Genomic DNA, 19,282 nt, shown 5'->3' on the forward strand with positions numbered 1-19,282 from the left:
TTAATAAAATCCTAAGTAATGTTTATTCTATTTTGCGCCCTTTAAGAGCTTCTGCTTCTTTTAAACCTTTGGAGACCAGGAAAAAGTTAGCTATACAATTGATTGTGCCACACATAACATACTCTGGGCTTGTCTACAGTCAATTAGATTCTGCTTCGAGCCATAAAATTGATGTTTCTTTTAATAATATAACGCGTTATGTCTATGGCCTTAAAAAGTATGACCACATCTCCACGTAATAAAAATAACTATAGGGAAGAGAAAAGAAGGGAGGAGAAAGATACTGAGAAAGAGATAGATTCAGACGAAGATAGAGAGATAAGAAGAGAAGAGGAAAAGACTGAGAGGGAGAAAGGGACGCAGAGGGATGAGTGAATAAAAGGATAAGGAAAAGGGGGATAATAAGAGGTAAAAACTTCTTAGAAATTATGCAGATAGACAAAAGTTAGGGTAGAAAAACGTTTGCCGGGTCTGCTAGTTACTAAATAAAATAAATTAAAAATTGCTTCAAATAAATGTTTTCATACATTTAAAAAAATAATTCCCGTTTAATTCATGAAAATGATATCCGCTTAGCCGCAATTCAAAAAACAAAAGCTAACTGCCACATCGGACTTCCGAATATGCGATGGCTACAAAAATAAGAGATCGCACAAGGGGTAATAGCTCCACAATTTTTTTCACTCATCACACCGTTCAATATAGTCTATTTCAACCCAACATCAGCCGCAGAGACAAAACCTTAGAAAGTCAAAGGCATAATCATCCGGTCAGGTGATGTTGGCCTAGAAATAATTAACATCTAGTTTACTCCTGCCACATGCTGTCCAAGTGGCTATCGCCCTAATAACAGCGAGCTACTCAGTGGCGGAAACCGTCTTATTCTTGGCGATTTCAGCCCCCACCACGTCCTCTGGCATTCCAGCTTACCAGTCCACGCCAGCGGCAGACAGCTAGTACAGCAAATAGAAAATACGACTTTCTGTACGATAAACAGCAATGCCTCTACTCTAATCGCAGGTAACTGTCACATCTCGCTAGATATTTTCATCGTCAGCACAGGGCTAATAAACTGGGTCGAATTAATTTATTAATTTCAAAAAAGCTTGCTGGGAAGACTATACAACCTTCACAAATCAATCTTTTGCTGTTCTTCCCATTCCGACAGATGTCCGACAAGGCTCTCTCATGAGCTCTTATATAATTAGGGCGGAAAACGACAGTTTGGACTGAGCATATAACACCTTTCCACTTAAAGTCGGTCCACTTCCATTCTAAAATATCGTTTTGGTGTAACGAAGACTATTGAAATCATTGTTTCAAGCACGAACGTTTGCAAATTTTTATTTATATTTTTAAACTTTTATCCAGGGTCCTTGTAACATTTAAATTATATAGATACGCCGAGGATTATACGATTTTCACTTAATGATACTCACTTTCACTGCTTATGATTTCGAAGGCGACCTCCTTGGCCGAATAGTTACTCCCTAAAGTTTCAAGGTGTTTCTTTGGTGTAGCTGCGCTGCATAGCGCGACAAAAACATCTGTCTAACATAAATTTAAAAAAAGAGGCAATGATAACTCTGGTTTTGCATTTATTTCTTCAAGAAAGGTTAACGCAGATGAGGAGGTAAGGCCATACCACGTATCTGGAATATCGACGACCTCTAACATGCCAACAAAAACACGGTGGAGCAGTCTTGGGAGCAAGTTGGTGTGGTTCTCTCAAAGCCTGTTATAAATATCCATTGTCAAATGACTAAAGAAGAAGAATGCAAATCACCTTGTATCAGTTTGAGGGAGAGCTACAGATATAGAGAAAAGGTGGCTCGAAAAGCGGGAATGATGGGGGAGCACCGCTAAGCGAACCATTGGTAAGCTAGAGCGTAGATTGGAAGTTCGCGGCTGAAATGTCGTTTTTTCCAAATGTTTCGCAAAAAAGAAGGTAAGCAATATGAATTTTCAAATTTTGAATTTATATATATAATTATATTAGTTTGCAGAACGTTTACGTCAATCACTGATGCTCAAGCCGGAACGCCTGATGTCCCTAGTCCCCAATAAGATTATGTTAGTTTACATTTAGTACCATACGTTTTTGTTGATTGAGAAAATCCAATAGTTGGGATCATCGAAAAAAAACCTATACGTTCAACTATGAGTGATGGCGGCCCCTAGTTTACCCCCCCCAATTCCAAGCTCCAAAGGCAACGCCTTAGGCCCACTTGCAGAACGGCAAGTTAAATTTTCAATTCAGAATAAACCATACATGAGGGGATAAACTCATACATTTTTGACAAGTTTTTTTGAATTAACTGTGAGATAAAAAAAAACGCTCCGTTCCTCAAGTGAGCCTTTAAGTTGGGGTTTGATCTTTGGAATGTCTCGCTTTAAGCAGCAAATTTCAATTGACTTGTAGCAAAATTTATTGCAATATCCTTTCGTATTTATCTTTCATGACAGCTCCAACTCCGACTTTCCGCCCAGCACGCCAATCACAAAGCGAAGAGGTGTAGGTGTGGAAGAAGTTCGACAGCCTTTTGTAACAGCAGCAAGATCTCATAGAGGGCAGAGAACAAACCGAGTTGAATCGCTTTTCAAGCAGGCATTTACCTTCTTAAACAGCTTTCTATGCCGTTAGCTGATGAAGCGTGCTGTGACTTCATGAACTCATTGTTGGAGAAGATAGTTCAGCAAAGACATATGTAGCTCGCCTGAAAAATGGTGATGATTCTTTCCTGTAGGTCGGTCGAGTACAAAAAGAATCGAAAGAAACCATTTTCCAAACGCTTCCAGAAACTTCAGTTTCTGGTTGAAGTCCGAATTTTCGTACCTTAGCATATTCATAGTAACATATTTTCGTATAAACTAAGCAAACTCTATCGTGCCATATGGTGAAACTGCAGTTGCCTTTAACCACTAGGCTATCCTGCTGGTATTTGTTTTCATGCTTAATTCAGTTTTCCTCATTTCTACATTAACAACACAATTGAGACATTTTGTCTCTATATTATGCCATGTTTGCTTGATCAGACTCAAATAGAGCAAACCACATGTACACAACAACCATGATATATAGAGGTGTTGGAGCTGACGCCAAGCGATTGATGGAATGTGACACAAAAGGAGTAGAGAGGGAGACTGAGAGGAAACTAAAGCAGGAGGTACGATACAGAGCAATGGCACACTATTTCCGGTGTTGTTGTGGGTTTCGCCATTGATCTATCGGTTGTCCAAAAGAAATGATCTATAATTAAATAGAAAACAATTAAAATCAATTTTAAATTCTTGTCCAATGTAATCTTACCTGCTATACCTTAGGGATGTGCCGAGTCAAGCCGACTCGAGTACTGTAGAAGTCCTCAGGTACTCCAATATCCAAAATTTAGTATTCGGTTACACGGACTAGAGTCCAGGGAGTACTCATGGAATCCAAAAGCGGATAACTAATAGAAACCAAAAGCGGGTCGCGACTTAAAAATCGCAACAATGCAATAGACTATGTGACATAGCAAAATCAACTTACTTTTTATCATATCGATATTTATGTATCATAAGCATTGGAGCTCAATCATTTTCATTATTGACTGCAATTGTGTTTTTCTAAAATGTATTCTTTGACTACGTGTATTATATGTATGTATTATTACTTGCTTTTTTCTAACACGCTTCACAAGCGATTGAGTTTACAAAATCATGGCCCCAAACCGTTTGTCAGATATTTGGAAGTTTTATAAAGAACTCGAAAATAAGAAGGTTAGGTTAGGTTGAATTGGCCGCTCACATGAGGACCTCACATAGACTGAATGAGTCAGTAGTGTTACCCGCAGTTTGTTTTAACGACCAAACTGAAAAACCCTATGTTGTAAAATAACTCCGTCCTCTTGGCAAATACTAGAAGCTTCCTAGGACTTAAGCCACTTGCTGCTTCTAGATCTGACAGCTGTACCACTCCTAATAGCCAAAATAAGAAAGTGGAATGCAAAAAAAAACTTTTTTAGATTTTGGAAATACAACAAATTTGTTGAAACATTATAGAAAAGTGCATTCACTTATATATTTTTCACCCTAGCTCAACTTCGATCTGGATACTGTAGTGGGTTAAACTCTTATTTATCCAGAACCAACCCCCTACATACCCAATGTATGTCCCGCTTGTAACGTGTCCCCACATGACACCAATGCTGTTGAAACTGCAAGTTTAGTCGGACTCTCGTTAAAGGATATTAATGACGATTTGTAAGTGACCGCACCTACAACAACAACTGCAGGAAAAGGTGTAGATTTTGTCACAAAAAAACATATATTTAGACACTGTGCTTCGCCACTAATCATTCACATACCACCTACAAAGAATTTTCTTTTAAATTTTCAAAAATGTTTCTATTCTTTTTGCATTTTTGTTTAATTACAATATTAATAAAATAATTACATATATATATATATATAATATTACCTACGAAATATTTGAGTACCATTCATAATTAACTACTCTAATTACTTCTATGCTCATTTTGATCATCATCATCATCATAATAGTATTCATCAAGCACTTGAGTCGCTCTGCCGCTAGCGGCAGCGATCCTTGTTTTACCACGACCATTTTTACCACCTAAGAAAGTGGTATTATCGGTCCTGGTGCGACTTTTACGTGTAGCATTTGCCGGAATATGTACCGTTGCATAATCATTAGTATCTTTATAGTTTCCGTGACCATCATCATCACCGTCGTCGTCGGTGTAGCGTTCGTCATCATTATCGCCATTAACCGAACCACTCGGACTACCAGGTGGACTAAGTGCCTGTATTAATTTACCTTTAGATTCATTCCATAAATGATTGAGACGTTCACGTCCGAATAGTAAAAGAAATGCATCAATAAAATCACGTGATGCTTCTTCCCATTTTGTAATGATGTCATCTTTTACTTTGCTAAATTCACGACGACCACGATCTTTAAGTTCATCCATTTTATTTTGAAATCTAAATTTTTTCTCCGAAAGGAATGAAACATTTAAATCTTTAGCCGAATAGCCACGCGCCAAATTGCGTCGTACATATAAATCGTAGTCCTTAACAATGCGTGCGACAATATCCGAAGTGGAAACACCTTAAATGAAAAGAAACATTTCAGGTTGAACTATTAAAACAGTTAAGCGTAACGGTGATAGAACAAAAGTCAAATTTACAATGACCCTTCGAAAGATAACACGGAAACTACAGGTTACTACGTGAAGATGAGCGAGGTGACGAAGTGGTCCTTAGCAGCAACCCCTACGGGCGCATGTCTACCGCAAGGGTGAGGTGTCTAAAGGGAGGGCTGTTTAGTGTTACGATCAGGATGATGCGGGACGATAATATTCGCCGTCGACGGTAAAGTATTTAACAAACATTCAATAAAGTTGAGCATTGCAAAAACAAAACCTCCAAAAATAACAGTAAAGAAGCTCCAAGCGAACTTCTCCTGACCCTTCGGAAGGATTTGTTCGATGTGGCTGCTGTATCAGCGATGGCTATAATCTGGAGAAAATTTTTCTGGGTTAATCGCGTCTAATTTAGGTCTCTGCTACAAAATATTCGTGCTCATGTATGATGTTTGGTGACAATATTGAGAATCGACTTTCCGGGTTCGGATGGAACATTGCCTACTATGATGCTACATATGAGCCGTAATTCGGTTGATTTTACTAGTTTTTTTCTTTCAGTGTATGTTGTAGTAGAACTGTACCTTCGTCTACTGTCAATTTTTCATTTTTGGCAACTCGATCAATTCTAGCTTACGAATCAATACGCAACTAATAATATTGTGACGAATATTAGCATCACAAAGTTGCTACTAAATAAATGCACAACAACAATAAAGCAGCCACTCTTATGTAGAAGGCGACGAAGAGATACATATCTCACACACACAAATATGTAGATATCAGCCAAAGTAGTTACTCACACATACACACGCATACGACTTTGAGAAACGCATAAACTACCAATATACATGTCCATAGGTGATAACCAAGCAGGAGATACAAAAGTTCTAGAAGGTGAAACGTCTAAACCTTAGGAGAAATAAGCGAACGAAGGAACGGAGAGTATAAAAGCAGCGCAAGCTGAGTAATCAATTTGATTTAAACAAGCTATCAGTTGCGAAGTGAAGTATGATTGTACTACTCCCAAAGTAGTCTAATAAAGACCATTTTGCAATACAGAATATTGGAGTGATTTATTCAACAGTTTAGCGATTCGAACGTTGGCAGAAGGTTTCCAATAAGCCGAATTTCCCTAAATTCGTTACAATATCATCATCTTACCTTCTGTGCGTTCGGTGGCAACAAACATGCCTTTAGCCTTTAATGGCGCATAAATATCCTCCACGCCATCAACAGTGTATGGAATGTCATCGTGTGCAACAAAATCAATTTTATTTGTCTCAATAAATTCTTCCGACAAAGTCCACGGTGCATCCGGTACGATCTGCGTGATAATAAAAGACAATGTCTTCATTAACAAAAATGTTTGCGTTGCATATGTAGAGTTCTTATTATTTTCATTTAACTTCGTGTTTAAGTTACTTTGAACTTTGGAATTTTAATATGTTTTACCAATATTTTAATTTTCAATATTGATTTTGTAATTATCAAAAATGTTTATTACATAAAAAATTGGGTTCGATAGAAACGATTTAATAAATATAAAAATGATCTGACTAAATTAGCTGATAACGTTTAGGAAATTATCAGTAAAAATGAAATTGATTTGATAAACAGTTCTCAAAATTCTAAAGGAGAAAATTCTATTATTACTAATTTGGTTAAGACAACATCTTTAATTTGTGAAAATTTTCAAAAATTATCTTTGGAATTAAGTGAAATTAAGAAAGAAATTAGTCAGAATTTTTCAAGATCACGTTCAACAAGTAGAAATAATTATAGAAGTCCTGTTAGATATCGTTCGAAATCTCGTGATAATCCCAACTGGTTATGTAGATATCATTACAAATTCGGGAATAAAGCTAGGAGATGTGAAGATCCATGTGCGTTTGTAAAAAATAGTAATCCAACAAACTAAAATGTTCCGTTGTTGCAGCGACAAATAACGGAATTTCAGAAATATCAACTCGTCGCTTATTTATATTTGACAAAGAAAACAAGTTAAAGTTTTTGATTGATAGTGGGGCAGAAATTTCAGTGCTTCCAGCTTCGAAATTCTCGTGTACAAAAAAATCAGATATTATCTTAACAGTAGCTAATGGTTCGACGATTTTTACATATGGAAAAAAACTTGTAAATGTTAATTTAGGTTTAAGGCGGTAATTTCCTTTTGTGTTTTTGATCGCTGATATAGCGAAACCGATTATAGGTGCAGATTTTTTATGCAAATATGGACTTCTCATTGATATTAAAAACAAATGTTTAATAGATCCATTAACAAATTTATCAGTTAACACAATTACGTACTATTGTCACATCTCTCTTCCAAAAATTTTTTCAGTAGAAAATCAATACACAAAATTGTTGAAAGAATTTCCTTCTCTTATAGAAGAACCAAATTATTCAAAACCAGTTAAACATACCACAGTTCATAGACTAGTTACAGAAGGTAATCTTCCTTTCTCAAAGCCCAGACGTTTAAACCCAATCAAATTTAAGATAGCTAAAACTGAATTTGATTTTCTTGTAAAAACTGGAATTTGTAGACCATCAAATTCCTCTGTAGCATCACCACTTCATTTAGTACCAAAAAAAGAGAGTAATGATTGGCGTCCCTGTGGTGATTTTAGAAGACTTAATACTGTTACTGTTCCTGACCGCTATGCTTTACCACATATTCAGGATTTTAATATGAATCTAAGAAATAAAAAGATATTTTCAAAGTTGGATCTTGTTAGAGCGTATCACCAAATACCAATGGCAGAAGAAGATATTTATAAAACAGCGATTACTACTCCTTTTGGTATGTTTGAGTTCATTCGAATGACTTTCGGCTTGAGGAACTCAGCACAAACTTTTCAAAGATTCATCAATGAAGTTGTAGGTGAATTAGATTTTGTTTTCACGTACATTGATGATCTTTTAGTTGCAAGTGAGAGTGAAGAGCAACATTTTAAAGATCTACGTATACTTTTTGAACGTTTGTCTGAATATGGTTTAAATGTTAAACCAAATAAATGCATTTTTGGTGTTACTAGAATTGATTTTCTAGGGCATAGTATTTCTGAATTAGGAATATGTCCATCTGACGATAGAATAAAAGCTATTCGAGATTTTGAACTACCAAAATACATTAAGCAAACACAAAAGTTTATTGGTATGGTTAATTATTACCATAGATATATTTCACAATTAGCCGAATTTACTTGAGTTATATATGATTTAATTAACAAATCAAGTAAAAACCGGGACAAAATTCTAGTTTGGGATGATAAATTTATTAAAGCGTTTAAATTCATTAAAGATAAATTTGCATCTAAGGTCTTGTTAAATCATTTTAGCAAAGATGCAAAATTAACTTTAACTGTAGATGCATCCAATACGGCAGTCGGTGGAGTTCTACAACAGTATTTCAACAATAAATCTGAGCCTCTCGCATTTTATTCGAAGAAACTTTCTCCAGCTGAAATGAAATATAGTGCTTTTGATAGAGAACTATTAGCAATTTATCTTAATATTCAACATTTCCGATATCTATTAGAAGGACGAGAATTCACTGTGTTTACTGATCATAAGCCCTTAATTTTCGCTCTCAATTCAAAAACTGAACGAAGTCCACGACAAACCAGACATCTTGAATTTATTGCACAATTTACAAGTGATATTCAGTATATTACTGGACAAGAAAATGTGGTAGCTGATACTTTATCTAGGGCATTTGAAATAGAGGCAATTCAAAATTCAGAACTTAATTTCAAAATTTTAGAAAAGGAACAGCAACAAGATGATGAACTAAACAATCTTGTATCTCAACAATCATTTCAAAATTTAAAATTAGTTCAAATTCCTGTTTTAAATTTCAATATATGGTGTGAATCATCCGGAGATTGTCCTAGACCGTTCGTTCCAAATAATTTACGCAAAACAGTATTTGATAAGTTACATGGGATAGTGCATCCGGGTACTAAAGCTACTCGCCGTCTTATTATTAAAAAATATGTTTGGCCAAACATGAATAAAGAAATTAATAAATGGTCAAAAGAATGTATTAGTTGCCAAAAATCTAAAGTTTATCGACATACGAAGTCACCAGTTAGTAAAATTTCAATACCGAACAAAAGATTCGAACATATTCATTTAGATATTGTAGGACCTTTACCTATTTCAAAGGGACATCGCTATATTTTGACTATTATCGATAGGTTCACGCGTTGGCCAGAAGCATACGGATTAAGAGAAATTTCTGCAGAAACAATTGCAATTAAATTTTTACGTGAATATATACCTCGGTTTGGTGTACCTCTAGAAATAACTACTGATCAGGGTGCTCAATTTACTTCAAAATTGTTTACAGAATTAACAAAGTTATTAGGCAGTCATCAAATTACAACGTCAGCTTATCATCCTCAAGCGAATGGCATGGTAGAGCGATTTCATAGGCAATTGAAATCTTCTTTAATGGCTACCAATGGAGATTGGTATGGAGAGCTACCTCTAATACTGTTAGGCTTGCGATCAACATTTAAAGAAGATATTTCGGCTACACCGGCTGAAATGGTTCTTGGACAAAATTTACGATTACCCGGTGAACTTATTGTTCCAACATCTGAAAATTCATCGTCAAATGAAATTTTGGGTAAATTACGTGAAAAATTTAGAAATGTTCATTCGAGTTTAAATCATCATAACTCTAATGTTGGTTTTTATGTTCCGAAAGATTTACAAACATATAAATTTGTTTTTGTTCGTTCAATTAATAAGCGTTCTTTACAACAACCATATGAAGGTCCATACAAGGTACTTGAAAATAAGAGGTATTTTAAAATTGAAATTGATAATGAAATCAAAACTATCCCGATTGACAGGCTAAAACCAGCGATAATTGAAACGTCGCTTCCCAAGGCAGTCGGTTCTATGTACCGGAGCGACTCGGGATTTTTCCCGACCAAGGACTGTCATTTCAGTGTGACCCAATTTAATTTGTTTCGTCCCTCCCACAAATTGTCATCCTCCCAGCAGCTCCTTGCAGCAAGACTGCTACATATTCTCTTATTCCGGGAAGGTATCGAACCCAATCCGGGTCCGTCTCCTGACCCCGGTCCTGAGAAATGGTTTTGCTGCATTTGCCAGAAAAGAATCTTTTTAGGACGGTCATACTCTGTTCAGTGTGTCTCGTGCAAGGGATGGTTGCATCGGACAGGTTGTTCTGGGCTTGATCCCAAAACCCGACGTCCACGTAACTTTTATAAATCTGTTGTGGTTCCTTGCTGCTCACGCCCAAGGGCGTCCCGTAGTCTACGCCTAAGCGTATCCCCACTACCTTCCAGCAGCTTCGCTGCTCAGCAAGCCACAACAAGTACCCGCTGCTGCTCGCGCCCCACGGCGCCAACAACTCAAACAGCTGATACCACTCATAACTACCACCTTCGTAGTAGAGCTGGTAGCAATGCTGAGCATCAGCCCCTGCCCCGTCTTCTTCTCCTCCCCTCTTTTCTGACAGCAATCGTGCAGGTCAGGGAAACAGACTCTTAGTCCCTGCCTCCGTTTGCACCGTCTGCCAGCACAGAATATATAGGTTTGCGACATCCGCTCAATGCAGCTCCTGCCTTGGGTGGTGCCACTTTCCTAGATGTTCTGGTCTCCGCGACGGCAACCCCTCGACGGGTTTCATCGCGCCATGTTGCCAGGTCGCAAACCCAAATCATCCGGGTACCCCAATGCTTGCCCAAGGGCGCCCAGTCCCAAGGCCACAACAGCAATTGCGTCCTGGCCTTCCACAACCTAGGCGTAGTCACCCGTCACTTACCCCTAGAGTGGCGGCGTCACCCCTCATGCACTTCAGAATTCTGCAGTTCAACTGTAATGGACTAACTGGGAAGATTACGGAGATAGTCGATTTCATGAAGCGGCACAACATCCGCATTGCTGCGATTCAAGAGGCTAAACTCACAGCAAGATCTGCATTGCAGACCTGCTCTGGTTATAATGTCCACAGGAAAGACCGCGAGAGCGGAAATGGAGGCGGCCTCGCGTTTATTATACACCACTCTGTGCAATATCATATATTTGATCCTGGCATCGACCGCAGGGACAATGTCTTAGAACGTCAAGGCCTATCTGTCCGGTCAGGCGATGCAAATCTAGAAATCATCAACATCTACATCCCTCCTGTCACCTGTTGCCCCAGTGGATACCGCCCTAATATCGAGGCCTTACTCACTGGCAACAATCGCATTATCTTAGGCGATTTCAATGCCCATCACGACCTATGGCATTCAAACTTGCGGGCGGACAGTAGGGGTGAGATGTTGGCGGATCAAATAGACGAAACGACGTTCTGCACAATAAACGGAGACGCCCCCACACGTATGGTAGGAAGCTGTCATAGCTCGCCAGATATCTCAATCGTGAGCGCAGAACTCGTAAAATGCGTCAACTGGCAGCCGATGGTAACATTGGCATCCGACCACCTGGCCATACTTATTTCGTTCGAGCGTACCGCCGACTTCATCGTCACCGAAAAACGCACTTTCATAAACTTCAAAAAAGGAAAGTGGGAAGAATATAAATCTGCAACAGACAGCAGCTTTGCTGCCCTCCCTATCCCGACTGATGCCCGCCAAGGGGAGCGTGCCTTCCGTAAGGTCATTGAATCCGCCTCGGCACATTTCATTCCCGCCGGGAGAATTCCCGAAATCCGGCCCCACTTCCCGGCGGAGGCCGCGAGCTTAGCGAGGGAACGCGACCTTATAAGACAGCTTGATCCAGGCGACCCCCAAATAAGGGATATAAACCAACGCATCAGATTGCTTGTGGACGAACACAAGCGGGCGAAATGGGAAGAGCACCTAAGAGGTTGTAACCTCTCTACCGGTGTAGGTAAACTTCGGTCCACCGTAAAGTCCCTATCGAATCCGACTAAGCACAAAGACAAAGTTTCCATCGCCTTTGGCGATAAGGTGCTGTCGGATGCGAAAAAATGCGCGAGCGCTTTCTGCCGACAATATATAATGCATCCTACGGTCGACAAAGATAGACGGAGCCAATAGACACGCACATAAACACAAACTCAGCGCGTCACCAATTACCATCACCGCTAGAGAGGTTGAGGACGCCATTGGTCGCGCTAAACCATCCAAAGCAGTGGGCCCAGACGGCATAGCCATGCCGATGCTTAAAAACCTAGGGAAAGAGGGTTTCAAATATTTAGCGCATGTCTTCAACCTGTCTCTTTCCACCTTTGTCATACCCGAGAAATGGAAAATGGCCAAGGTGGTCCCGCTACTAACGTAGGTGAGTCATATCGTCCGATATCTCTCCTGTCGCCAGTGGCAAAGACGCTTGAAGCCATTTTGCTCCCTTATTTCCAAGCACATTTGCAGCTAGCCCCTCATCAGCATGGCTTCAGAAAACTCCATAGCACTACCTCCGCGCTAAATTTCATTAGCACCCAGATAAATTGCGGTTTGAATCAATATCCCCACCATAGAACAGTACTCGTAGCGTTAGACCTATCAAAAGCTTTTGATACGGTCAACCATAGCTCGTTACTGCAAGACCTGGAAGGGTCTACCCTTCCCCCATGTCTTAAAAGGTGGACCGCAAATTATCTGGGTGGTCGGCAGGCATCGGTGCAATTCAGAAACGAAACATCAAAACAAAGGAGAATTAAACAAGGGGTGCCACAGGGTGGTGTCCTATCCCCGCTTTTGTTTAATTTCTACATATCTAAGCTACCTTCACCACCGGAAGGAGTCACAATCGTTTCCTACGCCGATGACTGCACAATAATGGCCACAGGCCCAGGCCCAGAGATCGATGAGCTATGCAATAAAATAAACGGCTATCTCCCTGATCTCTCCAGTTTTTTCGCCTCGCGAAACCTGGCATTGTCACCGACTAAATCTTCCGCGACCTTATTTACAACATGGACGCCCCAAATGTCGACCATATTGAACATCCACGTCGATGGCACTACGCTACCGACTGTCCTACACCCCAAAATCTTGGGTGTGACGTTTGATCAGGATCTACATTTTGGTGCGCACGCAACCGCAATTGTTCCAAGAATTCAGAGCCGTAATAAAATCCTCAAATCCCTTGCTGGCAGTACCTGGGGAAAAGACAAAGAAACGCTCTTGACCACATACAAAGCAATTAGCCAGCGGGCTGTCTTCTTATGTCCCCAGAACACCATCTGCATAATGAAGCGAGAATACTCCCCATCAGGGAGAGAAATGAGATGCTGACCAAACAGTTTCTGTTGAATACCCAGAAACCTGGGCATACCAACAGACATCTGATTGACGAACCAGCACCGCCTAGGGGCCTAAGGAGTCATCTCCGTGAGCATTTTGAGGAAATACGGCACCTGAGAACCCAGCCGTATGAAGCGGAAAAACACAAGCAGGTCCTTGGTGAACTCCATAGACAGGCGTCGGACCTTTATGTCGGGAATTGCCCGGTGAATCCAGTACTTGAAGAAAAATATCCAGAACTCGCAGAAGAGGAACGCATACTCCCCAGGGAAACGCGTGTCACTCTTGCTCAACTTCGTTCTGGATACTGTAACAGGTTAAACTCTTACCTATCCAGAATCAACCCCGACATACAAAATGTATGCCCTGCTTGCAATGTGTCCCCACATGACACCAACCATCTCTTTAATTGTAATGTGGAACCAACGCCTCTAACACCCCTTTCCTTATGGTCCACCCCTGTTGAAACGGCAAGTTTCCTTGGACTCCCGTTAGAGGATATTGATGACAATTTGTGATCGGTCGCGGCTATTAGGTGGGGCGAGCATTGCTACAACAACAACATAATTGAAACGTTACCTAACAATTGTAACACTAATCACAATAACATTGGAACAAAAAAGAAAGTCACATTTAATTTATTTAATGTTAATTCTCTGGAAGGGGGAGTAATGTAGAGTTCTTATTATTTTCATTTAACTTTGTGTTTAAGTTACTTTGAACTTTGTAATTTTAATAAGGGGACTCATGTCGCACACATTTCATTGTGTAAACGCGGTAAACTCAAAGGAATGCAACCTTGTAGACATTACAGACGGCATTTTCATCAAAAATATCCAACATCAGCAAGTAAAGGCGTTTTAGTTTTGATTTTTCACTTAATCTTGGTATTTTTTAATTTGTATAACAATCAAAAAAATTTTTTTTAGAAATAATACAGCTGAAAAACAATCAAGTTTATCAAGAGTATTACTAGGTGCGTTCATATAACCGCGTGTGTAAATGGATATAATTTTACACCTTATAAGTTTATATGCTATCATGAGTCCCCCTAATATGTTTTACCAATATTTTAATTTTCAATATTGATTTTGTAATTATCAAAAATTTTTATTACGTAAAAAATTGGGTTCGATAGAAACGATTTAATAAATATAAAAAATATATTAACCAACCATATCATATAACTACAATTCATATACATACATAATATTGTACATACATACATATGTAGATAACACATAGTCATGATGGTAATAAGTTATGAAAATATACATGTTTAGTTTGAGTTGGCCTAGGTTCGGAACTAAGGTCTCAAATTATTCGAAACAGTGTTTGCTTTGGTTTTCCAGAGTAGCAGTAGCAGCGAAAAATATGCTCTACAACTGTTCCGGCTCTGAACATGCACAGTCTATGCTCTGTGCAGAGCCGTAACGTAAAAAATGTATAGCATTTCCAAATACTTTGGATTACAAAGATATTGCTTGCGTGAAAATGAGTGTAAAGCAGCGGAGCTTAACAAAAATCTAAAATGACACTTTAACAAAACCAGGGCTTTAAAGAATAAAATTGAAAATTCTGAAAAGATTAAAAATGAATAAATACCAGGCGCGATTAGCTCCGAAGAGTTTTTAGGTCGAACTTCCTTTCCAGTTTGCGTCGTGCCCCTTTTAATTTTCCTACAAATTGGCGGGACTGGACCTACATGTTTTACGCCGACTCCACCACTAGCGTTCGCCGTGATGTGGTGGTAGAGGGCTTCGCCTACCACACCGAAGATCCTGAATTCAAGCCCCGGACAAAGCAACTTCGAAAACTTAGAAAAAAGTTTTTCTAAATGGGGTCGCCACTGGGCAGTGATTTGGCAAACACTCCGAGTGTGTTTCTGCCATAAAAATATTCTCAGTGAAAATGCAGATGCCGTTCGGAGTCGGCATAAAACATGTAACTTCCGTCCCGCCAATTTGTAGGAAAAATTAAAAGGAGTACGACGCAAATTGAAAGAGAAGCTCGGCCTAAAATCTCTTCGGAGGTTATCGCGCCTTGCTTTCCTTCATTTAACTTTGTGTTTAAGTTACTTTGAACTTTGTAATTTTAATAAGGGGACTCATGTCGCACACATTTCATTGTGTAAACGCGGTAAACTCAAAGGAATGCAACCTTGTAGACATTACAGACGGCATTTTCATCAAAAATATCCAACATCAGCAAGTAAAGGCGTTTTAGTTTTGATTTTTCACTTAATCTTGGTATTTTTTAATTTGTATAACAATCAAACAAATTTTTTTTAGAAATAATACAGCTGAAAAACAATCAAGTTTATCAAGAGTATTACTAGGTGCGTTCATATAACCGCGTGTGTAAATGGATATAATTTTACACCTTATAAGTTTATATGCTATCATGAGTCCCCCTAATATGTTTTACCAATATTTTAATTTTCAATATTGATTTTGTAATTATCAAAAATTTTTATTACGTAAAAAATTGGGTTCGATAGAAACGATTTAATAAATATAAAAAATATATTAACCAACCATATCATATAACTACAATTCATATACATACATAATATTGTACATACATACATATGTAGATAACACATAGTCATGATGGTAATAAGTTATGAAAATATACATGTTTAGTTTGAGTTGGCCTAGGTTCGGAACTAAGGTCTCAAATTATTCGAAACAGTGTTTGCTTTGGTTTTCCAGAGTAGCAGTAGCAGCGAAAAATATGCTCTACAACTGTTCCGGCTCTGAACATGCACAGTCTATGCTCTGTGCAGAGCCGTAACGTAAAAAATGTATAGCATTTCCAAATACTTTGGATTACAAAGATATTGCTTGCGTGAAAATGAGTGTAAAGCAGCGGAGCTTAACAAAAATCTAAAATGACACTTTAACAAAACCAGGGCTTTAAAGAATAAAATTGAAAATTCTGAAAAGATTAAAAATGAATAAATACCAGGCGCGATTAGCTCCGAAGAGTTTTTAGGTCGAACTTCCTTTCCAGTTTGCGTCGTGCCCCTTTTAATTTTCCTACAAATTGGCGGGACTGGACCTACATGTTTTACGCCGACTCCACCACTAGCGTTCGCCGTGATGTGGTGGTAGAGGGCTTCGCCTACCACACCGAAGATCCTGAATTCAAGCCCCGGACAAAGCAACTTCGAAAACTTAGAAAAAAGTTTTTCTAAATGGGGTCGCCACTGGGCAGTGATTTGGCAAACACTCCGAGTGTGTTTCTGCCATAAAAATATTCTCAGTGAAAATGCAGATGCCGTTCGGAGTCGGCATAAAACATGTAACTTCCGTCCCGCCAATTTGTAGGAAAAATTAAAAGGAGTACGACGCAAATTGAAAGAGAAGCTCGGCCTAAAATCTCTTCGGAGGTTATCGCGCCTTGCTTTTGTTTATTTTGTTTGCCAAATCAGGGGCGACACCGCTTGGAAAAACTTTCTAAATTGTTGATGTTGCTTTGCCCGGGAGTTAAACTCAGGATCTTTGGTGTGGTAGGCGGAGCACGTTACTGCCACACCACAGCGGCCGCAGATTAGTTGTAACAAATTAGCTACATAAAAAATTTACGTTGATACTACCGACTGTTTTGTTTTTATGTATAATTTTCTTTAATCGGGTTTCCAGTCAAAATAATCAGAAAAACGCCTTTATTATTTTATTGCCGACGTTTCGACCGTTTATTGTGGTCAGCCCTGAAGAAGATTTTTTGTTTTGTACATAATATTAACAATTATTCGTAAATTTTTTATGTATAATTTTCTTTAATCGGGTTTCCAGTCAAAATAATTTACGAATAATTGTTAATATTATGTACAAAAACACACACCAAATTGGCAATTTATACCATTTTGGCAATTTATTACGGAATTTATCATATAATAAATTGTAATAATAAATTGCCAATTTAAAAAAAAAGCGTAATAAATTGTTTAGAACTGCAAATGCAACCTTGTAAAGTGTGTTTATTGACCGTTTAAACGGTTAAGCGCCAATTAAATAAGTAAGTAAACGTCACAGTTACGCATGTCTCAACTATATGGTTGGCTCATCTCATCAGCTGATTTTATTTTTTCCATTTCACTGGAGTAGGGATTGTCAAAAGAAGATGGTAAACTCAAAATGAAACCAAAACATTGAACACATTTTTCTTACAACAGACAAAAATTTCAAAGTTTTATTTTTTCATTCCATTCCGTTCGCCTAATACCAACACGCACATTTTGACAGTCTGAACAAAAAAGGTATGTTACTGTTGTGTAAGCTAAATTGAGTTGTATGAACACCACTCCATTTAAATCGAAATTGCCTCAATTTATTTTCCTGTTTGAACACAGTATAAATAATAAATAGACAGTGGTAGTTAACACATTTTGCTTTGGTGAGTGGTGAACGTGTCCTACTAGAGTTTTGTGAAGCTTACGTCACACTATTTTTCCCGCATGCAATATCTTTGTTACATATCGTCTTTGTGTTTTGCGCTGTTGGGCATTGTTATGCAGAACAAAGTCTTTTTCTCTTATTTTTTTGTTGTTGGAGCAGATGTAATGTTGTGATGACGTTGTTTTCGTACTTGTGGTTTTATTTGTCGGTCTTTTAGTTGCTGTCATAGCTTCTTGTTTTTGTTGTATTTGTTATTGCATCGGGTTTTCACCTCTTTTCCCACCTTGCGTTCCAAGATGTGGTATATAAGTAGTAGCGTGAGAAAAGACAACGTTTGCATAACAATGTCCAACAGTGCAAATAGCAATAAGTTTGTTTGCTCTCGCTCCACTACAAACAAATAGCATTTCGTTTGAACTTTTATTCTGCTATCCGCTCTAAAACACGTAGCTCATAGCAGAGCATAAGAAATACTATCAGCCCAATTCTAAATAAATATTCCTTCGGAATTTTGTTCTCGGGGATTTTTTATTCCCGCGGAAAAATTCCTCCAAATCTATTCTCCTAGGGAGAACAAAAATTGGGTTATAGGAATTTCGAATTTTCGAAGTCAACTGTTTTGTCAATTGAAATTTCGTTGCGCATTTCTTATTTTAAAAATTTAAAAGTTTAATTATTGTTGCGAATTTGTTTGAAATTAAGAAATAAAATATAAACAATGCACAGTATTGCATTTCATATGGTATTCACTGAAATGAGTAATGAATTGCTGCCACAGCAACATCAACAGAGCATAAGAAGAAGACGGCGGGATAACACAAATCCGCTGGAGTGCCTGCTTCCATTCAGCAAAGCAATCCTCTGGCGGCCAAGTCAAGTTGAATTTGTCTTCCGTCATAATAATAATAATAAAAAATCCTTGCGCAATTTCGTTGCTTGTGATATACTTTCGACTTAAAATAAAGAATATTGTGGTAGAATGTACATATTTTAGCACAAATTTGTACAAATAAGTGTTTTTTCTTAAAAGAACCAATTTACTTTAACTATTTTGATGCATTCCCTTTAATTTAACAAGTGAAAAAACTCCTAAGAAATGGCAGAGAAATCTCCCTCCCACTCACATTCATAATACCTACTTTTCTCCCATAGCCGGTTTCCGCTTTTTCGAACATTGTTCAGAATAGGGGGAAAGGCAGAAGTGAAAAAACTCGCAAGGAATTTTTATTTAGAATTGGGCTGTATAATTTTTTTGGCTACGTTTCTGCTCTTTGCTCTGTTCATATTCAGAGTCGGAGCAATAGCAAAAAAATAGCTTCAGAGCAATACAGCATTTTCAATCACTGGTCCTTAGTCGATTATGAAAGCATTTAGTAGCACTATTAAGGTAATATCCCGACCATCTTAGAACAATTTGATATGACAAAGTTCAACTTTCAGGGTTGGAGAACTGTAAATTTAACTGGCAAAT

The 19,282-nt window shown here is 38.3% G+C and overlaps 1 protein-coding gene across 4 annotated transcripts in view; it reads right to left on the minus strand.

Moving 5' to 3' along the window:
* Window positions 1-4,359: 4,359 nt before the first annotated feature.
* Window positions 4,360-19,282, minus strand: part of Pcyt2 (Phosphocholine cytidylyltransferase 2) — a 65,893-nt gene continuing 50,970 nt past the window's right edge. For all 4 annotated transcript variants that reach the window (XM_067789398.1, XM_067789395.1, XM_067789396.1 and 1 more), the window contains exons 4-5: window positions 6,312-6,474; window positions 4,360-5,113 (exon numbers count right to left, since the gene is read on the minus strand). In XM_067789398.1, the coding sequence (XP_067645499.1) occupies window positions 4,497-5,113; window positions 6,312-6,474 (780 nt within the window). In that variant the 3' untranslated portion in view covers window positions 4,360-4,496. The remainder of the gene's footprint in view (window positions 5,114-6,311; window positions 6,475-19,282) is intronic.

Source organism: Eurosta solidaginis, chromosome 5 (genome assembly GCF_040869045.1).
Source record: "Eurosta solidaginis isolate ZX-2024a chromosome 5, ASM4086904v1, whole genome shotgun sequence".
NCBI classification, from domain to species: domain Eukaryota; kingdom Metazoa; phylum Arthropoda; class Insecta; order Diptera; family Tephritidae; genus Eurosta; species Eurosta solidaginis.